We start from the raw sequence: 24,822 nt of genomic DNA, 5'->3' as shown, positions 1-24,822 counted from the left end.
GAAATTCAAATGAGTTTTTACCCGCCGGCCAAAGGAAAACGGTTTGAGTTGACGAAGGTTGCCATGGGAAAAAGTTGTTTGCGTAGAAAAATATACATATGCCTATATAAATAATATACATATATACAACATATATAAATTTAACACCGTTAAGCTTATCAATATGAATAAACATTTGTAAATATTTAATAACCGACATAATTACAAATTAAATGGGATTTGTGTGGTTTTTATGAGCAGCATTTCTCTTAATGAGAAGTTGTATACGACTGAAAATCATATATGGGACATCTTTTAATGCGTTATTTCATATAAGTTCAAGAAAGCGACGGAATACTACCCTAAATTTGATGTTATATATAACACAGGTACTATACATCACTGGGAACGTTAAGAACTTGAAAGTTTGGGAAACACTAGGAAATTAAGTTCAGATCGTATTTTTATTCCTTTCTAAAAATATTTGTATACCATGAACAGGGTACATTAAGCTTTTAACTCCCAAACGGAAAGGTCAGATACCCTATAAAGAATATACATATAAAGCTTGATCCATTTCGAAGTTCTCCAGTTAAAAAAAGCACAGAAACTTCAAATTTAACGGGTAATGTTTATTTTTTGAAAAATATCTCTTTCAAATGTTGGCTACGTCTTACATGATCCATCCGTTGAGTCCAATTTTCGATGACTCGTACGAGCATTTTGGCTGGTAACTGGCAAATGATACACATGATGTTTTTCTCCAAGGCCTCAATCGAAGAGGGATTGTCCACATACATATGTAGACTTTACATACCCAAATAGATAAAATTCTAACAGTATGATATAACGCGATCTTGGTGACCAATCGACGGGCACAAAACGTGAAGCTATCTGCTCACCGAAGTGTTCTCTCAATAAATCCATTGACTGTTGCGATGTATGAGAAGTAGCGCCGTCTTATTGAAGCCCAATGTCGCCGAAATCACGAGCTTCAATATCAGACCTGAAATAGTCGGTTATCATGGCGCGATAACAGTCGTCATTGACGGTTAAGTTCTCACCGGCATCATCTTTTAATAAATATGGACCGATGATTCCAGCGGCCCACAAACCACGCCAAAGCGTTGTTGTTTCTGGATGAAATGACAGCTCTTATATCTCTTCCGGTTGCCCTTTGTCCCAAATGCGGCAATTTGGCTTGTTTACATTCTCATTGAGAAATGGGTCTCATCGCTGAACAAAATTTAGCTCGAAAGCATCGTATCTTCTTGGAACTTTTCAAGAGTCCATAGAGCTAAGCGATGTCGCTTGGGTACGTAGAGCTGCTTCAGTTCTTGCACAAGCTGTATTTTGTACGTTTTCAATTTAAGATCTCGATGTAAAACGCGCCAAGCCGTTCCATACGTCAGTCCGACAATGAAGTTTCGGCGCAGAATCGACTTTCCACGGACTTCGGGTACACTCTAAGCTACCTATAAAAAAATTAGTTAAGACGATTAATGCTAGTTTCGGCTTTGACTACTGGTTTGCAAAAGGTGAGACTAACAAGGTGTTCCAGCTTCAGTCCGGCAAAGGCTGAACAATGCAGGAGAAAGTTCCTTGATGTTTTTTCCACCTCACCTTCCTTCATACAACTTTGACAACTTTCGTCCATTAAGATTTTTAGCCTTACCGCATGGAAGCCTATTGACAAATGTACAGTAAGAGTTCCTATGAATTTTGCTACAGGCAACTAGTTCAGTACATCTGCTGCGTTTTCCTCTAAGCTAAAAGTCGGATCGTCGATCAACGCCTGCTTAGCCAGCGCAAGCGAGCCCAATAGTCCAGTGCTAGGACGCGAGATGCAAATGGTAATCCAACTTGTTCGCATTCCGATTTGAGCGGTAAGGGTGCCCCCTCTGGCTAGTTCATCAGCTTGGCAGTTATCAGCGACTGCGCACTCAAACTAATCTGATGATGGAGGAGATTGATGCTATATTTTTCATTCAGTGTTTTATTGGTGAAGTCCACAGTATTACGAAAAGGTTGATGAGAGCCACTCATTTGACGCGTTCAAGCGTTCTTAACGAGTGTAGCCTTTTCGTTCGCCCTCCACCAAACGAATACGCCACAGAATATTACCAAAACACCAACTTTGGTGAAAGTCCACAACCTTTTCCCTATAACTCCTCTACCGATGCCTTCCTTACACATTCCTCAATACATGGCCTCCATAAAGATTTTGTATTAAGGAAAAGCCCAACGTATTTCTTCTTATTAACAAATTGAAGACGTGAGCATTCGTATAACGGGGAAAGAATAATCTGTGATGTTATACCTCCTGGTAAATAAAACTAGTACAGTTTTACTTGGTTTGACGTCCAAGCCGCTTCTATTCGACCAGTTGGATACCACGTTGAGATACCCAGCTGTTAGTAAAAGTTTGTTCGCAAGATGGAAGTCGGAAAACCCTTGTACGATTCTGGAATTTTTATTTCCACTGTACATAAAAAAGATATTAAACAGGTCGCGAGTAGAACTTTCCGACAAATTGGTTGAAGTTATTAGAGTCTAGCAACGCCTACTTCGCCATGCTAGTTTGAAATAAATAACTCGTACGTAGTGGAGCTTTCTTTTATTTTCCACTTGACTCATTTAAAGTTCAACAACAACTTTTCATCTTCACAATAAGCATGGCATACAAAATTGCTGCTACTTTTCAAAACGGAAACGGAAATACTTGGTAACGGCTTAAGCACATGGTATGGGAATACATGAAGGCGTAAAAGCGAGAAAGGAGGGGTCTAAGTACCCACATATACAACTGTCTGCCATGGTGAATATTGTTGTGCTTTGCAAACAGCTGGTAGCAAAGCAACGCCGCCGCCAGGAAAAGCCGGTTCAACAAAGTTGGATCGATACAAACGCCGTCAGTTAAATTACTTACTCTACTAAAGAGGATTTTAAATATTTATTCGAAAGAGATAGTTAACTGTAACAATGGTAAGTAATTGATAAAATATTAAATAAAAAATAAATTGAAAATAAATACAAAACTCTTTACAAAAGCCACCGAAGAAAAAGCTCTCGAAGAAGGAGAAAGCGCGCTTGGAGGCCGAACAAGCCGAACTCTTGCGTATCGAAATGGAGAAAGAGAGGTAAATGAACACAAAAAACATCAAACTTAGCTTTAAATTTATGCATCGCTTAATTCCAACAGACAAAGAAAACTGGAAGAGGAGCGCCAGCGAAGACAAATCGAGTTCGAACAAGCTAAGCGCCGTCAAAAGGAGGAAATACAAGAGAACAAAAGGCGACGTGCCCAGCTGCGCAACAGCATGAGCTTCTTCAAAGAGGTACGCGAAGTAACAACCGGCATCAAGGCGCTGGAGCAGGAGGAACGTGATTGGGAGCGATTTATGCGTTGCAATGGACTGCCCAACGCCAACAGCCCCAGCGATTTGCGTCGCTACATACACCAGTGGCGCAGCGATATGGAGCGACGTGAGCGTGCCTCACGCAACTGGCTATTGAACACCAACGAACGCACGCTGCTCACGCAAGATCTCGACGCGCCGGATTTATCGCGAAAGAGCTTGCGTCAGCGCCAAGGCAATGCGGGCGATGTGTATGCGCAACGTATACGTGAAGTGTTGGGGGTGAGTAGAGAAGGAGTAAGGGAACACTGGGGTGAATAACTTTAACTGATGTTATATTTATTCAATCAGATACTCGCAGAGCTCGATGAGGCGCTGCTGGATAAAAAGAAGCCACCGCATATCATTGCCGATCTGATTTGTCTCAAAATGGAAATACGCGTGCTCTTGAGCGAACATCTGGATGAGTTTACTTATAAAACAATGTCGCACATAGATCGTGATATGGAGTGAGTATACCAGACTATCTTTTGCAAGGTATTTGATGTCTTTAATATGATGCTTTAGGAGTGATCGGCCAGGTGTCTTTACACATATATATGTGTCGGATGTCTTCAAAAGCCACATTTGGACTTTTTCAAAGGATGCGCAAATGTAAGTTTATACCGTTATCTATAAGCTGAAAATAAAATACGATCCCTTTGGACCTCCTCTAAATTTAGTCAATGAAACGGCGGGTTTAGTGTCTGATTGAATTCCTAAGCAATTGGTTTCCAAGCAGATAGTGTAGCTGCCTTTCTATTGTTGTATTTTAAACATCTATCAAGATCACTTTTTGTTTCCTTTCACAGTTCCGTAAATCCGAAAGGCCGTATTGGTGAACAGGTTACTAGCAATGACATCGAATTTCCTGCATTAACATTACAAATCGCACTGCCGATCTCTGTGGAGTTACAAAGCTCAGCTATGCGTGGACTTTGGTTGGACTATGATCACTTTAGCGACTATTGTGACAGCTTCAAAGCAAAACGAGCACTACCCGAGCATATAAGTTGAGTGAAGAAGTGTTGCCTTCATCGAACTCACTAACATGTCCTCTTTATATCTCTTTTTCTCTCTTTCTCATTATCGCTTTCAGATATGCTTCGTTATACTAAACGAGAGTGGATTAAACGCAAAGATATTCTACAAAATATGCTCGAGGACTGCACTAAGGACAGTCCACTCTCCACCGGTGCAGCAGATCAAGACTCAAGTTCAATTATTGCCAAACGTGAGCGAAGCTTTGACGTGGATAAAATCTATGCTGAGTATGAAGAGGAGCTCAGTAAAGCACGACGACGTGCCATTGGACCGGAGAGTTACAGACTGACCGAAACCGATGTGAACTTGCGTAAATATCGCATTATAGGCGGGGTCTATCGCATTGACTACTTAGAGACGCCGCAGCAAGATAAGCGCCTAAATGAGCGTTCTTTTATAAGAACCAGTAAGTAGACTTAGCAGGCATCCACAAAATCTTTGTAAAGGATGTATAATTAACCTTTCCACCGTCAGTAATTACACCAGACCACTTGAGTCATAAGATATTTTACGAAAACTACAAGCCACCGCCACCACCACAACCCGGTGTACGACGTTTGCCCGAGGAAATTGAAGCGGAGATGCGCATGGTTGAAGCAGCACTCGACAAATTGGCATTGGTCAGCTTAGAGTAAGTGTTTGACTAATCAATCAAAGCAAAGCAAAATCAATGGCAGACAGTGTCAACTCAATATGTTCTACCTTCTTCTGGTTTTCACGTCACTCTACTTTCATGTGAAAAGCTTGCCCGACTCTGTCATTTGGTTCGAACCACCCATTGTTTGTCGCTGGGAGACCAACTTTGAAACGTTGGAGTCAAATTTGACGGATGGTGCGAAACCACCACTCGGCAATGCCGTCAACACCACCGCCACACCTACCGAAGCCACACCACTTTCGACCACAACCAATGCCAGTCCACTTAAGGGTTCGCCACGTTTCCCCGCTAAGCTACGTAAACGCAGCTCACAGAAGTCAACAATCGAAACGGAATACCTGTCAACAGTGGCTGCTGTGCGTGAGGTTACCGACTTTGACCTATTCAACATACCGCGCGGCATCGATATTTACGGTTTGTTGCAAGATTTCGTTGTGCCACGTCTGCCACCAGGCTTTTGTCTGCGTTGGGAGAAATCAGCACCGGTGTTGAGTAGCAAAGTGTTGGCGCGTCAACAACGTAAACAGAAGAAGCGGCGACAACGTGAGGGCCCAGCACAGCGTTTGATTATGTTGGCACGCCATCGAAGTGTCAACAGAGCAGACGAAGCTGCCAATGATTCAAAGGCATTGACGAGGACAAGTGGTGGACGTAAGAGCACACTTCAAGTGCGTCAAGAATATATAACGAATGAGTTCCTAGACTGGGATGAGCCGCGTGAGCTTTTCCCGGAAATGGAAATAAAAAAGTTGATCAAATTTAAAGAGAACACAAGCGATAAGCGCTCGTTTGGTTTAAGAAGTGAAGAGTTGAAGCAAAATCAGGCGGCAAACGGCGTCAATCAAGATAAGCTCCAAGAGCATGCGAATACAAAAAATGGTGTGGAAACAAAGCGCGTGAGCCTGAATGGAGTTTGTGCACGAAATGGTACAACAACTGGCAATGGAAACGGCAAAACTAATGGACACAGCAATGGTGCCAACAATAAGGAGCCGGTGCTTCCTAGCGCAAAAACTGGCAATGGTCAGGCAAATGGTAATGGTGGCGCAGTTAGTGATAACAGTTCTAGACGGAGTTCTAATGAAACCGCTGAGACAGCGTCGCAAAAAATGGAAGTAGTGGCTGTGCGGAAGACTTATATGTTCTCAAAATTGCTGGAGGTGAGTTTATTATCGTTTTGCAGTCAAGAAAAATGTAGCAAATGGTTGAAAAAATATTTCAAAGTCCTGATTAAAGAAAAAAATTCTGTAAGGAAACAGAGCTCCAGAATCTCAAAAAATAGGGCTTATCATAACTTCTAGGAACTATTAGCTCGAAATGCGGTATTTTCGCGTAACTAAGATGCTTGGCCGAACAGACTAACAACCTTCAAAAAAGTGACCTTTGCAGATTATTCGTATAACAAGTCCTCATATAGACCAAATTCCTCTTCGTCTTTACTGGCGTAGACACCGCTTATCGCTTCCAAGCGAAGCCAGATTTTTCTCCACCTGGTCTTTCCTCCACCTCTTCCTCTGTTTCCTCCGGCGAGTACTGAGTCAAATACTTTCAAAACTGGAGTGCTTTCGCTCAATCGGACATGACCTAGCCAACGTAGCCGCTGTCTTTTAATTCGCTGAACTATGTCAATGTCGTCAGATATCTCATCGTTCCATCGAACTCGATATTCGCCTTTCCAACGCGCAAAGGACCATAAATCTTTCGCAGAACCTTTCTCTCGAGATGTTGTTAACGTCCATGCCTCTTTACAATATAGCAGAATGGGAATAATGAATGACTTACAGAGTCTGGTTTTTATTCGTCGAGAGAGGACTTTACTTCTCAATTGCTTACTCAGTCGGAAGTAGCACCTGTTGGCAAATATGATTCAGAGTGATTTCAAGGCTAAAATTATTTACGACTTCAAAGTTATGACTGCCAACAGTGATGCATGAGCCAAGTCGCGAGTGCGAAGATTGTTTGATGGCAGGAGATATTTTTCTTCTTGGCCTCATTGACTACCAAATCCATTTGCTTCGCTTCCTTATCCAGTCTGATAGCAATATCATCGGCGTACGCAACTGTACACTTTTATAGAAGATTGTACCTGTTCAATTAAGCTCTGCAGCTCGAATTATTTTCTTCAACAGTAGATTGAAGAAGTCACGCAACAGGTTGTCGCTTTGTCTGAAAACTCGTTTGGTATCGAACGGCTCGGCGAGCTCCTTCCCGATCCTGACGGATCTTTTGGTATTGCTCAACCTCATTGTGAGTTAGTCCATTCATGATCATAAGGGGAAAATCTTTATAAACACTATTTCGGATCCATTCTAAACAACTCCGATTGGCAACGGAGTATCCATCTTATTAAGAAGGCTATCCAGGAGCGCCCTAAAAAATATCTCATTACTGATAGATAAAGTTTTTATTTCATTATCACCGATTGAGTTTATGTAAGGACGTATTTTGTGAATAATCACATAATTAAAGGTTCCTTACCTTCCCGACAAAGATGGCCACGATCCCGTAACTCTATTTAACTAATATTTAACTTCAATGTTGTACTGACTTTGAGAAATAAAAGCTCTTTTGACTAAGATATTAATTTTCTTGCTTAGAATTCCATGACCCTTCACACTAGCTTTCGAAAGAGGGATGCCTCCTATGTTTTGTTCGGAATATCAAATTTTAAGAGAAAAATATAATACTTATTATGTTAAAGAGGCACGTTATCAATTTATATTATGTTATTTAATTTGCTTAAATTAAATTGCCGCAACATTTCACACTTTGGGACAGTTTGAGCTTCTTAAGCCGTTAAAGCATACCAGTAAACCACTTTCATAAAATTTTTGTGGGACTACAATAGAATTCTGGGCCCATTCAGTGTTTAATTTTGTCAATATGCCACCATTAAACACAATCAACTGAATAAAAACCCAAAATGTCCACAGAAACGCATATTAAAAATATCTTCGCTTACACAAAGCGTCCCTTCAAGCCACAAAAGTATACGTGTGATATTATAGAGCACAAAACAACAGCAACAAAATGCCAACAGCGGCGATAAATAGTGAATACCATTTTATACTAAAATTTGTACCGAAAGGAAGGTATTTGAACCAACGCGATAAAGTAAAATTGTGCTGCGCTCAAAAGCTTCAAAAGCACGAAAGCAAAGCGTCAACAATAACCACAGCGAAAGGCAACGACGGCGACCAGTTAACCACGTAGAAAATAATGTAATAAATATTCATTTAATTTTTCATCGTTTATTTTATTTCACAACCTATTTGAAGCACCCTTACTAACCTACACATACGACTCGCTCTTTTTCGCTTCATGTGTCACATAATGTTCCAAAGGATTTGGATCAACTTGCCGAACTGCAGCTGCCGCTACAAACGGATGCGCTCAAAAGAATTTCGGCTAATCTGACCTCGCCACCCGCAAACGGCTCGGCAGAATTACGTGATGCCGCAACCGGCGATACAGCAGCTGCTAATGGCCAAGAGGCTGAAAGGCTTGCGGAAGCCATGCAACCCGCTTTCAACTACTATCCGGGCTTTTCGTTTCTACGTGATTTGGATGCGAAAAATGGCGTCGGCGATAATAATAAAGACGAAACGGCCGAACTGGCAGACGACGAAGATGAGGATGAAGAAAGCAGCACTGATGAATATGATGATGAAGATGCCTACGACGGCGACGGTTGGGATGATGAAGCGCTTCTTGAGAACTTTGAAGCTAGTGCGCGTAAGGACGCGTCGCCTTCGGCTGTAGCGAATTTGAATTCACTGCTCAATGGTGATGCCAAAACTTTGGGTAGTATCAACGGCGCGGGTGGCGGCACAGCGTCAGGCGGTCTACAGCAAATGCTCGCCAAGCATCGGCAGAGTGAAAGTGACAGCAGTGATGGGTAAGTGACGTAATCTTATAACTACATTGCGGTATTCTTGAATATACGCTTTGCGTTAGCTGAATTTTCTTTGCGAAAGTCGGAAGATATTGGAAAAAGAAGAAGCGTCAAGACATATAAATGAAGAAGAAGAATAATTTGAATTCGCAGAGATAGAGAGAGAGAGACAGAGTTTGAGCACTAGACAGATTTACCTTCTTTGTAGTACTGTTTGAGAGCTAATGGAATAAACTTATGATGATTACAATATTTATAACCTCAGATAGCACCTTAATCTTCTCTTTCCTTCTACAGTATACTGTCATTACTTTCTAGCAAATCTATCTACTTATATCACTTCAAAATAATGAATGAAACTGATCCAGAGCATAATGGTTTACTATAACTTCGAAGCTTCAGACTAAGTTCTTGACCGATTTTTTCAGATATTAAGAAACTGAAGGCTTTAGCCAACCTAAGGTAGGCAGTTTGTAATTACAACAGATTAGGATAGTTTCCATACCTGAACCAGGGATAGCACTGCCCAGCAAAGCCACTTGTGGCTGCTACAAATTTCTTTTATCATCAGCTCGGTGAGATATCTGAAAGTGTGAGGCTTGATCTCGCAAATGCATGACAATCACGAAAAAAGAGTTGAGATGTCCTCGAACAGGATGAACTCTTAGAGTCAGCACAACTAGAGAAAGGCTTGGTTTACTGAGGACAAAAAGTATATGGTACTAGATCTTTTACGATCGTTCTTGGGTCCGAAGGATCTTGTGGCAAGCCATGAACCGTTAATAGTCCAGCGTTAGCCAAACTCTTGCGAAATGCAGCTACGCAGTAGTTGAACACATTAGGAGACTAGAACACCGACCGACCCGTTATTAATCTACTGACCAGCTCGTCAGCTTTACTGTTACCTACTACTCCGTTCTGGTCTGACATCCAGTATGTAGTCTTATGACAAAATTACTAGATACCATTGATAACAAATTTAGGCATCCCATAACGCAGGGCTAGTGAGCTCAAGTCTTTTATCGCCGCCCAGCTATCAGAATGGTTAGTCACTTGTACAAAGAAGGCATATGAAAACACACCGGTAATTTTTACTCCAAGAGCCATTTGATCTGTTTTTAAGTATAATTTCATAGGTTTTCAGAATCTTGCCTTATCACTAAGCTTATAAGATCGGTTCGGACCAGGCAAAGTATCACTGTAGTAACCATAAACGATATTCTACAATACTTTTAGCCAAGCATCGTAGTCAAAAGAATGTAGGGACATAAATGTAGACTTAAGGATTCTCCGTTTTTAGGCAGATCATTTATTATAAATTATAAATTAGGGGAAGCAATGACATTTTTTATAATGTTAAATCATTTGGAGTCCTTGTTAAGTTATATTCTATGTTTGGGATAGAAACCCAATTTATCCACCTTGATAGATTAGGTTATGTTAGGTTAGGTAAGTAATATCTATGGATGCTTTATTCAAAAAAACAATAAGGCAATGTAGACTTTTCGAGCGCCTTCTATCAGACGAATACACCTATTATTGCCTTATTGGCTTGATTACGATTTCGTAGAGCCAGAATACCTACACTAGAGAGAGTCCGCACCTTTTTTTTTACAGCTCCTCCACAACACTATAAGTCAACTGATGTCTTCCTGACTGTCTCCTCAACATTAGGCCTGCATGAAAACTTTCTACCAAGGATAAATCTTAAGTGAACGGTATGAAGTCGCGAAACCCCGAAAGAGGGGAGAAGCACGTTTGGGATCTTATACCAACTATTAAAAAAATTTCAGTTTTACTTGGGTTGACGGTTTAGTCACTTCTATTCGCTCAGTTGGATACCACGTTGATGTACTCTTCGGTTAGATCGTAGACAGTATTTAGAAATTTTCTTTTTATCTTAAGAACAACACCTGAGAGATTACAATAAAAAGAAATTGTTTGTTATTTTCTCATTCATAAAACATAAAGCCTCTTCTAACATGATTTTGCATATTATTTTCTCTATTCAACATAAATAATTGAATGACGCCAGGAATTAAATCCATTATTCGGACTTTTTATTTCAAAACTTTTTCGATGAATAGCAAATATAACGGTATGTCTCTAGCAATCGCTATTCATCAACGAGCAACTGCGAAGTGAGGGAGAATCAATGCCTAAACATTACGCAGGCGAAAGCCCGAAAGCTTAAAAAAAAAAGAAAACAAAATGAACTGCAGGAATAAGTGAAAGGGAAAAAAAAGAAAGCAGTAGGTGACGAGAAGAGCAACAATTGAAACGCTCTCAGCTCTTTTGTGTAATAATGACATTGGCAAACATTTGCCAATTGACGGCAATTGATTTTTAGAATCTGAAGTGTCAGCCTCTAACTGTGCTACATGCATATATATGTATGGATATATATACATACATAAACTTTTGGGAGTAAATATCTACATATGGTGTGTTTTTAGGTGCGTTGTGGCTGACATTATCGTTTCTCTACTGTCTTTTCAATTTTTCCGTCACTTTTGAATCGCTGCTTTTTCAGTTTGATTTGAAGTGAGTGTGACTCGATGTTGATTTTGACACTTTTTGACGAACATTTGCTAACAAGGAGGTGTGCTAATTTCTGTTCACAGTACATATCCTCATCTATACCTACGTAAAAATATTCGATGAATAGAAAAGCAGCAAAAAATTTAGAACACAACCACATATACAAAGCTTCATTTCCGTGCCTAAAATAAAGTTCGTCACTGTCGTTTAATAACAAACCCATTCAAGTGCGGCATTGCTTGGACTGAGTTATGTTCTGAATGAGTTTTGGATGGAAAAAATTATTTCTGTCGCGTCAAACGGAAATTGAAAATTTAATCGAAAATAGATGAGATGCGATTGTGAAAGAGTTTGCTGCTGCTTGCCATTTTTTGAAATAAAAAATATTTATAAAAACAATATTAATGAATTTAGTGCAGCAAAATTTAATACTTTCCTACTTTTTTAATAACAAAATTACACAATCCACAAATCAAAAAACATTGAATTTTATGAGATATTTCACAAAAATTATTCTCCGTTAGAATATATGCTGATAGAACTGACTGAACTGAGCATATACGTATTATAAGCCTGTAACTCAAAGGCAATTTGAGTTATCGATTCTAGTACGTTTTTTTTTACAGGTACAACCCATTTTATTAATTTCACTTAGGTGTGCCTTTTCAATTTTATCATATTTACAAAAGGATTTCAAATACTATTTCAAAAATATAACTATACTTGTGATTTGACCGACATTTTTATAGGCAATGAAGTAATTTTCAATATACTTTTTAATTTCTACCAATATTGTACTTTCAAAACCATTTTATGAATTGTTTTGATTTAAGTCTTCCAGCCGATCATATCCGATGGAAACTTTTATAAGATTATTCTAAAAATTCACTCAACCTATCGACTTATTAAAATTAAATTTCTAAAGAGAAGGCAACTCAACCAAGTTTTTCTATGAATTTTTATACTCTTGCAATATGTTGCTATAGAGTATAATACAAGGTACGTTCCAAAGTAAACAGGACTTAAAAAAAATGTATTTTATTCAAAATAGTCGCCTTCTGCTTCAATACAGCTTTTTGCATGGTCCAAAAGATTGTTGAACAAGTGTTTGAGCTCTTTGACCGGTATGGCCGCCAGTATGCCGGTGCAAACCTTTTGAATGGCTCTTTTCCGAAAAGGAAGAAGTCGCACGATGCCATATCAGGTGAATAGTAGTTAATGGTTAAAATGTGATTTTTGGTCAAATAATCGGTCACAAGCGTCGATCGATGAGACGGCGCATTAGCAATTTTTGGTCGTCAGTCAATTTGTGCGGAACAAACCGTGCACACACCTTTCGTAAGCCCAAATGTTCGGCCAAAATGCAATTCTATTTCCATGAATTTGAATCATGATTCACGCACAGTTTCGATGGAATTTCCTGTGTTCACGGATTTTGATTAGCCCACATGTTGATCGTCATTTATTATCGTTCCTCAAGACCACTTTGAAAACATTTCGATAAAAATTTTACCAATTTTAAAACAAAATTTAATGTTGGCTCTTTGTTTGAAGCTCATTTTCGCACCGATAACACAAACATACTGACACTTAAAACGCAATAACTTCACTTCCAATAGATGAAATGTCATAAAATTCTCACTGGACAACTGATTTAAAAAGTCCTGTTTACTTTGGAACGCACCTTGTAGTTTTGTTCACCTAACGGTTGAATATGCCAACTAACAAGTAAGAAAGAGCAAAGCTCTGGTACAACCGAACATTTTATACTCTTGCATCTTGCAAAAATCAAATCCACAGAAATATCTATTAACTCTTATCATGCCGCATACTAATAAAAAAGCTACTGGGGTTTCATTAAGGTACCTCACATACAACGACCTGTAATTAAGTCAACCGGATGTTCGAAAATCTTTAAGGGGGTATTCTTGTCTAGGATTTTGAAAAAATCGATTTTTTTGCATATCTTGAAAGTTTAGACTTTCAAAAATATGACCTTGGAAGGGTTTTTCAAAATTCGACTTATTTTCGGAGATACAGCCGATTTTGTGACGTGGCGTCCGTATTCACTAGAATTGTCTCCTAAATTTTAAACGCGTTTTTCTTAAAACTGACTTTTTCGGAACGATACCCACGATTTCTCAGGTTCTACTGGACCGATTTACTTGATATTTTTATAGAGTCTTCTTTATAGGTTTGTCTATGGTTGGAACTAGCCCCATCCCCAATTTCTATTTTTATTTTTTTAAAAAATTCGAAATAGTCAGAAAAAGTGATCCAAAAAAACTTTTTTTTTCAGGCAGTCGCCATTTTGTGAAAAAAATTGTTTCCCACTTTTCCGTAGTTCCGGCCATTGCGACATTATTCTAGATTAATAATCTTTTTTTTTTTTGGTTTCAGATAACTAGGAGGGTTGAAATCATGGGTATGGTCACGTGGAAATTTTTAGAGACCACCCACGTTAGAGACCACGTCGTTAGCTCATAATTTTTGAAATTTTTTACTTTATTTAGTTTTTAATTTTTTCTAAAATTAACAAATAACTAATAAAAAAGTGGATGGTAAAAATATTAATTGCCTTTTTTTACGACACTTTAAAAATTACCTGAAATTCATGCTTCTAGACCAGAATACCCCCTTAAATGAGGTATAAAGGAGCTCAAGGAAGTATTGACCCGATTCAACCTATTTTTGATACACAGAAATGCTATTGTCAGCAAAGGATTTTGTCTGAATTTCAATTGTATATCTCACAAATTGACCGATATTTTCGGTCAAAAGTCAGCTACAGATACTGAGGTCCACATATTTGATGCCTAGGGGCTTGAACAATTTTGATTAGATTTGGACAATTTTTTGTCATAAGGTGGCACACCTTAAAATAATTATTAGTGCAAAATTTAATCCCGTTATATTAATAACTTCTTGATTTGTGTACTGGAAAGTGAAAGAATAAAGTAGAATTTAAAATTGTACTATATGGGAAGTAGGTGGGGATGTTATTTGATTTCGCCCACATTCGCACTATGACATAGAAATATGAGAAGAATGCTACATATTAAATTTAGTTGGAATCTATAGGTCAGTTCCCGAGTTATGTTGAGGTGCCACGCCCATCGTCCAATTTTCACTCCGACTCATATTAAGACCTCTCATACCGTCTCGGAGGTAAAATTTAGTGTTTCAGGCGTAATAAGATATTGTTTTATTGCATTTTTAGTAGTTTTGAACAGTACCAAGAGAGTGAGCTTTCGATTTCATCAATATTGACATTGTGATAGTTCTTATAATATTTGCGCTGAGCAAATTTTAATGCTTTAGTTTTGGTAGTTTAGTCATGGCACTTTAAAGGTTTTCAGTTAATGGAGCTTTGTGGGCGTGGTAGTAGTCCGATTACACCCATCTACGGCCGGACAGACAGACAGTCATGCCGATTTCAACTTTTCTCGTCACCCTGATCATTTATATATACATAAACCCACTTGTATATCTATCTCGATTAGTTTTAGATGATTATTATATTACTATATATAAATGATCAGGATGACGAAAATATATATACATATATATAAATTATCAGCATGACGAGCTGAGTAACTTTGGCAAACTAGTCCTCAGTTTTTGACATATCGACGATCTTTCCGCCCTAAGAAACTGCTCTGTCGCAACTGTTGATATCAGATCAAGTGGTTGTATGGATACCATTATATCATATAGCTGTCATATTGGATAGCTGTAAGGAATATTTTGTAAGAGTCCTAGAGCTTCGGTGCAACCTCTCTTTTTCTATGTAGACTTATGTCAATCTCTAGTCATAATGTACAAAGTTAGATCCTATACACGACAACGTTACACTACTCCTTACATAAGTTGTAGGTATACCAATTTACTTCTACATTCGAAATCTGGGTTCCCAGCGCTATACTAGAAAATAAATGTTTAAGTAAAACATCTTTAGACAGACAATTTCTAACATAGAGAGATTTACGAGTAGTCTCTTCCATAGAGTTATTAATGTGAGACTGCTCCAGTTTCACCCAAACCTAATTGCTTATTCCCTGCTATGCAGTAAACTTTTGTTAGAGGGTAGTTACTGTAATACAATACAAACTCAAAATGGCTTGTAGCTAAAAACTTTCTCTACACCATTTTTAATGAAAATTGTTCGGTAACAAATTGAAACATTGATTTTGTTACATGAATATTTCAGGAGATTTCTTAATCATCTAGAATTTCAATTATAAACAAAAGCACTTAATTATTATTGTATTAGTGTTTAATGATTTAATCCCATTCTGCTCTGATTCCGCAGCAAAAAATGCAAATCGTCGAATCTAATCGCACTCACACAAGGCAAGTGGAGCACACGCGACGTTCACGATACCAAATTTAATGAGGAGAAGCTTTCGCTACAATTTCGCACTGGACGCCTGGGTGAGTACGCGTGTGCCGCAACCGCATGTAAATTTCAATTTTAACTCTTTTCGTGGTTTATCTCATTTTTGCAATGCTTTGGTGCTGCCAAAACGAAATGTAAACAAACAAACAACCACAAAATTCGACGAATGCAAATGACCGAACTGTAAATGGGAAAATGTGCACCCGCGCTCCCACATACAATGCACCTGTGTTCCAACAAATCTATGTTTGTGCTGGCTGGTACTGGTGCCTGCTGCTGGTGATGATGTGGCAACAACACGGCGGTCATGGTCGTTACTCTCCATTTGTTTGAGCGAGCGTAGGTATATTTGGGCTGGCGATGAATCGCTACAGCAATATGCCGTATCAGACGTGGGAAATAAAACCCGATTTTAAGAGGTACGCAGTATAGTAGAAATATAGTGTGTGTGTGTGTGTGAGCTTTTTAGTGGCCGTTAAATGCAATATTTTCGGGTGTGTTGTAACCACAAAGTGTGTTTGTATGTGTTTTATGCACACAATCCAACGGCATGCGAAATGGCGGTCGAATTCCACAAATTTCACTGTTCAAACGCCAACACACCTGAGCAAATACGCAAAGGGCGAAGATAAACAAAGAATCACTTAAAATGTGTGCGAAACTGTGAAGGCTACAAAATCATAATCAATTCAAGCATTCACTGCGTCAGTAAACTTAAATCGGCTGCAGATTTAATCGTTTATAAAAAAGATTTCGTTATGATTTCCTTAGATGAGACTTAGCGCGCACCCCACAGCGTTGCATATCATATTGTTTGAGAATTAAGCTGAAAATTAATGGATTTTTAACTGCTGCAATTCTTCTAATTGCTCAATTAAGTATGCTTTTAATTTTTAAGATTCACAAATATCTACTCGTATATAAACAAAAATTACATGTTGCGATTGGTCCGTGGAAAACTCTTAAAGTACTGAACAAATCTTAGTAAAGTTTAGCACACTTTGTCCAGTTTGATTCAATTTAAAAGATAGGATAGTTTAAATCTCAATATCTTTATTTTTATATTCCTAGTAACTGTGAAGCTAATAATCGAGTCGGAGCAGGCAACACATCTAAATGTCAGTGACCGACTTCAAAAATGGGTCAAAACAGTTCGAGTATAAGGATACTCAAACTTCCGTTAACTTTATAACATATATATCCATTAATATGTTGTAAAACTTACCGATCAAAACGATCGAATAAAATCTGGAATAATTCAGGTAACGTTGAACTAGGCTGTTTTAGGAATTATTTGCGCAGTTCATTCTGGATACTCTAACAGGTTAAACTCCTACTTATCCAGAATCGACCCTGAGATATCAAACATATGTACAGCGTACAACAAGTCCTCGCATGACACTAGCCACCCCTTTGCATGCCCTGTTAACCCTACTCATCTGACACACCTCTCCCTATGGTCCGATCCCGTCGAAACAGCACGTTTCCTGGGCCTACCATTGGATGACCTCGATGGCAACTTATCTAATCCTTACCATTATAACGGAGATTAAGTGCCCATTACAACAACATATAAGATATGGTATACAATAGTTAAAAAGCGAAAATGTGAGCATATGGTCCACGATCTAAAGCTTTGCCAAACTGTTTATCACACTTTGATCTTGACAATTTTCGAGAGTATAAATTTCGGATATACGCGAACCTATTCTTCCCATTCGTAGCAGCAGTGTTTTCATACTCTCATCACGCCTTATTTACTCTTATCTGCTTCTGAATCCACATTTATAAAATCATGCATAAATTCCAAGCAGTTCCGTGCCCTTACTCTCACTTCTCTCATACAAGACATAGTTAGTAGAAGGAAGATAAAAGTAAAAGAAACAATTTTTTTATTCCCCACAGTCCGGGCACGATTTTCTTCAGCTTTACCGCCTCCATTATTAGTCTTGATATGAACATCACCTCTGCGGGCTATTGCGTTAATAATTTTCAAGGCGGCAGCACTCCGGCCATCAATGACATGCTTGGCAAGACGCTGTCACTTGCTGAACTCAAGTCCATACTCATCGCCGCTGCAGTTGATATTTTTCCAGAGCCAGATACATTTTGTTACACCGAAGGTACTTGCGAGAAGAATTTTGTGATGGAAATGCATTTGTATGCTTGTATATCAACGCTGGTGCAATCGCACAACTTCAGTTGGTCACGTTGGAATCTTTTGGCCGGCAGCCGCACGATTGTATTGCTCATGCGCGAACTAATCGAGGGCAAGAAAGTGGTGAGTATGTATGAAGAACTTATATCTTTAATTATATCAACTGACAACTCTTATTCTTTGGTATCTCTCTGGCTAGCCCTATCACTCCACATTGCTGGTGACTCCTTTGAAGACCGCCATTATAGACTGCACTGAGGTCTCGCCGAGCTTCAATTCAGCTGGCATCACTGGCATGGAGTATTATGCCGATCTTTATCAGCTGTCACAGGTTTATGCGCTTCCTAGCAGTCTTGAGAAGCAGCGAAATATGGACCCGATGCTGCGTGAAAATGTCGCGCGTATTTTAATGGCCATCAGACCGTTGAGCTTTTGTTGAAGAGAGTGATTCGGCAAAGGATTTTTGTATTAAAATATTTATATACAGCTTTTGATATAAAGTTATAACTATTCAAGAAAGTAAAAAGTAATTATTGTGAAAGTATATTGGTGGCAGTTGTCCACGATTCTACTAAATTTATATACATAGATCCCCGGTAGTGTCGTGAGTTATAAGCCGCAGTAATACATGTGATCAGTGCTAGCTAAATCTCTTTAATTACAGAAAGTAGGTTTAGGGAACATGAGTGTTCTGTAAGACTCAACTTGAATCATTTGAGATACTTTTGTAGTCTCTGAAAGATATCGTCAAAAAGTATAATTATATTTTCCTAATTAAAATTGCTTGGGGTAATGACAACAGGAAGAGAGAACCTCCCTCTGACAATTTCTCAGTTTTAGTCCTTCTCGGTTCCTTTGACACTGGGTTAACCCCTATTATTTCTGGCTAAGTAAAAATTGGAAATTTTCCTTATAATGTATCCATGATTTTCCACATTTTTATGAAACATCAATATCTAATATTAAAATTCTACTCGAGTTATTGGTAAACGGTGCTCACCCCATGTATTCTTGAGAGATTTCTGGCGTCCAGTCTGTCTATGACAAGTTTGTGCTTGCTTTCTACATTTTCTTCTCAAAATATCATATAAGGCACATTTCTCGAGTTCATAGGAGTTCTCTCGTCTGGAGCAATGAATTGGAGAACGTGGTAACGTTTAAAAAATATCTAAGCCTTTTAAGTCATTCACAAGATTTGTACGCACGGATCTAAACTGGCCGATGTAGTGAGTATGGGGATCTAATGTGCGGAGCAAGTTGCCGGAATCTGCAGTATCTTCCAGGAAGAAGTCTCTACGGTCAGAAAATTAGCTGCGGTGGCAACTAACGCAAGAACTAAAGCAATAACCTTACATCCTACTGCATCAAGGAATATCTTTAAAAGTAGGAAGGCACAAGATATAATGGCTGCACGAAAGCGGCTGCATACATTCTGGTCCTAGGCCACTTAGGCGTTCCTTGAAATGAAATATCTGTTCAGATTGACATAAGCGCCATCCACTTAGCTACCAATACGCAAGTCGCTAAAAACTATACCCAATGAAATTTTCGAAAGGTCTGACAGACGTATCAGAGTGAGATGGAATATATTAAGGCAGATGCAGTGCAGCCCAGATCATCTACAAGAAAACGGAAGCAAACCACCCAAGCTTTATACTTACACGTCTCCAAAAGCCTGCAGGACGGATGACCAGACCAATAGTCACAGGTCACAACATGTTGGCATCACATGCAACCCGAATGCGCATTATTAGCATGGAGAAAGTACAGGATGAAGGCATGAGAAAGACGCTGGAACACCTCCTCTGCTTCTGTCCGACCTTATCCAGAAGTCGACTTAGATATTTGAGAGCTTCGCAGTTCATGGGGCTGCATGAAATATCAGAAATAGATATCAAGTATACATTTGTATATTAAATTTCGCAAAAAGCGTTGACGTACTGTCGTAAGCCTCAATTCGTAACCAGTGTAACCTAACCTGCAAGCGTACAATCAGTTTAAAGTTATTGTTCGAAAAGTGATTCTTAGTGAGTCTAATTCTGAAAGAAACTGGATGAATTAAATTCTGTAGGGAGTATTTTCCAAATTTATTTTGTAATTTTTCAAGATTTTCCTACACTATAACGTATTCATCAAATCTGGTACCCATCGACTTTTTCCTGGCTCCTCACGGTCTGAGTTAAACTTCAAGAGAATGGTCGATGGAAAGAAATCGACGAGACTGGAGCCTATTTTGAAGCAAAAGTCCAATCATTCCAATCATACTTCATTGAAAAATAGGAATATACAATTTTTTTTTTTAAATTTCCTTCAAAATAATACGAAGAGAGCAAATTATTCCTAACTCTCCTTGACCCAGTTCAGATTTTATATGTTCTCACCTAAGCTCATCAGCAAACTGGCGTAACTGCTTTTAACATTTTATTTAGAATTTCATCTGACATATACCTGCATTGTACTTCCTCGAAATTCTTCACAATCTCAATGCTCTTCTCCGACTTGGTTTTACTCTCACAGATATATAAAATAGATTGTGAGCATAATGCTTAAAATAGTCATCATTAATATTGCCGTAACATCCGACGAAGTCTAAGGAATGCAATCTCGACACTGCCAACTATCATCTTCTCTCCCCCTGGCTCATTTGTATTCTGCCTGGCTCACACACTTTCTTACTTCCTCACTTAGGCACCGACACAGCTGCCCCCTTCAATTATACGCCGTCTTCTGCGTTTTGGCCGGATGTACGAAGTCATTGCAGCTGTCGTTAAGCTTTACTAAGTAACCGTTATGCTTAGAGCTGTCAATATTACTTAGGTCACGAGCAGAATTTTGGCATACGAATATGTCTCTGAGTGACTACGCGAACAGACACGCGAGGGCGCACACGGCATGATTGCATAATTAATACAGCACAAGGCAGCTCCATTGTTGCTGCTATCGCTCGTAATGCGCCTGAGTGGGTTGATGGCGTTGTTACTTCATACTTCGCGCTTCATATGCATTACACTTTACTAACGGTGTAACGCTATCACGACCTTTCGACAGATCGCGCACTCAGCTTGTCAAAATTTTTGTGAGCTCTGCTGTAACGTCTTATGTGACCTCCCACGATAGGAAGTTCTCCGACAACGCATCTACGTTATGTGAATGTCTGCATGACTAAATTGCAAGCTTACACCGCATGCTGACGGTGACCGTTGCGCCCTTGTGTTTAGTGTGGTGGCTATAGGTCAAGCTTTCAAAAGCATATTACAGGCAGTTTGAATGGGTTCTGCGGTATCCCACCTTAGCTGTCATGAAAACAATGACACTTTAAAGCCATGGCGCCCCTTAAGAATGTGGCATTCCGGCCCAAAACTCGCACTAACGCCAAAATATTATTATCACCAGGTTAGTTAGTTGTCAATTCATTTGAGCGCCCTCCCACTTTAACCTCTACAGAAAACCGCCCGCTCGCCGTCAGCGACTCTCTGTCACCTTTGGCTTTCTTACCGCCATTTTCATGTACCTTGATGTTGATGCTAACGACAGCTTGTATAATGTTTGACTTTACCACTTGGCGCTAATGTACTCGTACTGCTAGCGATATTTCCTTTGCATTGCTTGTTCTTACACCGCATACCCCTTCTATGCTCTCTAACTGGTTGCTGTGTTGGAATGTCGTAGTGTTTTGCCATGCCTTGCCGTCTTCGCATTCAAAATTACGTTAATTATATTCCGAGATGTCGCTCCACGCTCCACATACACGTGTACCATGAGGCCTTTCCAACCAGCCGCCACTTCGCTTTAATGAGGCCTTCATTCTTTCGCCCACCCTTAGCACCTCATCTTACATGCACAAACGCCACTTGTGCCAACTTTCTGGTAACATTTAAATGAATTGGAATTTTTAATTAGAGCAAAAGTTGGAACAGAACTTAAAGGAGAGTGTAGAAGAAAGTGGTCCAATAGTTCACTTATTACATTCATAGCACATTGGTTAATTTAAAAATGGCTGTCATAAATAGGATTTTATAATCATGCCATGTTCTCAGTTCTCTTTCCCACTGATGCTGAATGGTAGTTTTTGAATTTTTCTTCTGATCTAAATTAAGGGTGGTTAGAGAGTTTTAGTTGGTAGGGACAATTAAAGTCCGAGCGTCGGACTTATCAGATTGGTAGTAACTATCTTTTGATTCACTCAAACCCTTCTCGTTTTATAATATACATATTTCCTAACTACAGTCCCTAAATATTTTAGTATCTAATGTGAAATAAACCTTACCTGCTCGAAGGTATAAAAAAGGCGTTTCTGAATCAAATTGTGACTAATGATGAAAATCGATTCATTACTACAACTCCAAATGCTAAAAAAAAAACATAAGCTAAACCAGCGAAATCAAAGGCTAATCCAAATATCCATGACAGCAAGGTAATTCTCTGTATTTGGTGGGATCAGAATTATAACCTTCAGTATTATTAACTTAAAAAAACGGACGAACTATTAATGGTGAACTCTACTAACAACAATTCATCAAATTGAATTTAACGGTTGCCGAAAAACATCTCGAAGTTGCGACTATACACTAGGCAATAACATTCTATCAGAGCAACGCTCGGCCTGATACTGCAAGACTGCATTAAAACTATGTAGAAAACAGCGGCTAGGAAGTTTGACCACACCTTATCTTATCTCTAAATCTTATCCCTTCTGGCTACTATTTTTTCAGGTCGATACGGAACGTCTCACAAGAATATGGTTCATTGCAGAACAAAGTTTCAAAAATTCACGTCATTCGTTCTTGGCCAAGCTGAAACGGGAACATACCATGAATTATTCTAAACGTTTTTCTTAAACAAACGTTTAAATGTTGTAAGAAAGAAACCCACGCGAATATGCTATAGTTATAAACAAAATACTACAGTATTGTCATATAATCTTTAGAGAACTGATACAAGTAGTATTGCTGAACAAAAATAATATTCTTACAGAAAAAAAACAACGCCATCAACTTTGAAAGATAAAGTAGATAAATTTACAAAAATTATTCATAGAATCGCCTTGGAAAAGTACTACAATTTTAAGATAAAAAAACTTCAACACTGAATATCCAGCAGACATTATGGATCTCGTAAAGAAAAAGAGAAAACTGTATAAAAATTGCAAAATACACGATTTCTTAATTATACAACAGAACTGAACAACTTAAGTAAGATTCTCAGCAACAAAATCAAAAAATTCAAAAATCAAAATATTTCAGACTAAATTAAGAAACTTACACTAAACAAAAGACACAGACTAGTTCCTTTGGAAAGCTTTCAAAAATACTAGAAAACCAATTTTGTCAAATCCTCCTCTCAGAAAGACCTACGGAACCTAAACAAATATCGACGAAGAAAAAGCAGAAGTTTTTCAGTGAAATTAGCAGTCATTCGCCTTCCATGGCAGCATAGTACCTTACACAGCTGGAAACTTCGCAGCATGGAAATTAAGCGAATAACAAATAAAAGAGTTGTAAATTTCAACAAAACTAAATTAAAACCAAAAAAGCCTACTGGCCTCTACTTGATAACTGCCGGTGTAGTTTAAAATCTATCGCGTTAAGTACTAACAACGCTTACAGCGATAATAAGCACTTGATTAAACCAGATAAGTTCAAATGTCATGGAAGGTATTCGAAATCATTGATATAAAAACCTTCTAAAAGCGCCTCGTCATATCGTTTATTGCTATTTTATCTCAGCTACTTGAATTTGTCATTACCAGAAGACTTGAAAACATAGTTCAGAAAAAGGTGTATCAATTCACCAATTTGAATTTAGATTTCAAAATACACAATAGACGAGGTACATCGCATAACTATGAACGGGTGATCCAAGTAAAGGTACTTTTTTAAATTTTTGACAGATCACGCGTGAGTCGTGTCAAGCTGTCATGATATTTTTGTTCAGTATTGTTTGGCATTTCATCACGGTAAGACTTATAGCTGAACAACGCTTCCAAATCATATTACGTAAATTCACGTTCTGTAACGAATGTGTTTCGCGCACTTCGCTCAACTTATGGTCAACATAATCGGCCTATTGAGTGTACCAATCGCAACAGCATCTCTCATGTTGAGACCCAGCATTCAATATTCGACCGGATAGACCAAAACTAGCACGCAGTGAAGATAATATAGCCACCGTAGTTGAGAGTGTACACAAAGACAGTGAAGAGTCGATTCCAAGCCGTTCACAGCAACTCGAACCAATGTATGGAACGGCTTGGCGCATTTACAAGATACAAAGCTAAACGTAAAATATAAGTTAATAAGCTTTTTAGTTTGTAAAAAAGCGTACAGTTTAGCGCATATTGAGAGCACGTAATACCAACTAATCAAATTTGACTCGGACTGGTCCATATAAACTTCACACTCTAACCGAACGAATCGATAAAAAAAAATTTCATTTATTGATATAACTTTATTTTAGGTTAGTATGTAGTTCGGGTTTTACATGGAACCTATTTGAGGGCGATAATAATGAATTAAAATACTTAAAAATGTGTTTTATTTCGTCAGCCCTTACATTTTCCAAAACGCTTTAAATACATTTCTGTGAAATTATATGCAAAATGCGATTCATATTCACACAATTAATTATCTCTTCGCACAATCCGCAAACCGACAATCAGTCACGCTTTCGCACCAGTCATTCATTAAAGTACTCAATATAATTGAATGTACATCTTTATTATTTATTAATAAAGCGATTATTTGTTAACCG

At 38.6% G+C, this 24,822-nt stretch overlaps 1 protein-coding gene across 1 annotated transcript; it reads left to right on the top strand.

Moving 5' to 3' along the window:
• The first annotated feature begins 1,481 nt into the window (after window positions 1-1,481).
• LOC126758332 (dynein axonemal intermediate chain 7) lies at window positions 1,482-18,524 on the top strand. The gene is made up of 15 exons (XM_050472566.1): window positions 1,482-1,517; window positions 3,031-3,119; window positions 3,182-3,620; window positions 3,690-3,847; window positions 3,906-3,992; window positions 4,190-4,389; window positions 4,477-4,827; window positions 4,896-5,052; window positions 5,165-5,579; window positions 5,613-6,239; window positions 8,424-8,977; window positions 15,828-15,949; window positions 16,258-16,333; window positions 17,820-18,195; window positions 18,272-18,524. The coding sequence occupies exons 1-15, from the start codon at window positions 1,482-1,484 to the stop codon at window positions 18,509-18,511; spliced, it is 3,927 nt and encodes a 1,308-aa protein (XP_050328523.1). The 3' UTR covers window positions 18,512-18,524.
• The last annotated feature ends 6,298 nt before the right edge of the window (window positions 18,525-24,822 follow it).

Source organism: Bactrocera neohumeralis, chromosome 5 (assembly GCF_024586455.1).
Source record: "Bactrocera neohumeralis isolate Rockhampton chromosome 5, APGP_CSIRO_Bneo_wtdbg2-racon-allhic-juicebox.fasta_v2, whole genome shotgun sequence".
NCBI lineage: Eukaryota > Metazoa > Arthropoda > Insecta > Diptera > Tephritidae > Bactrocera > Bactrocera neohumeralis.
The sequence above is the reverse complement of the archived record's forward strand: the minus strand, read 5'-3'. Positions and strand labels throughout refer to the sequence as shown.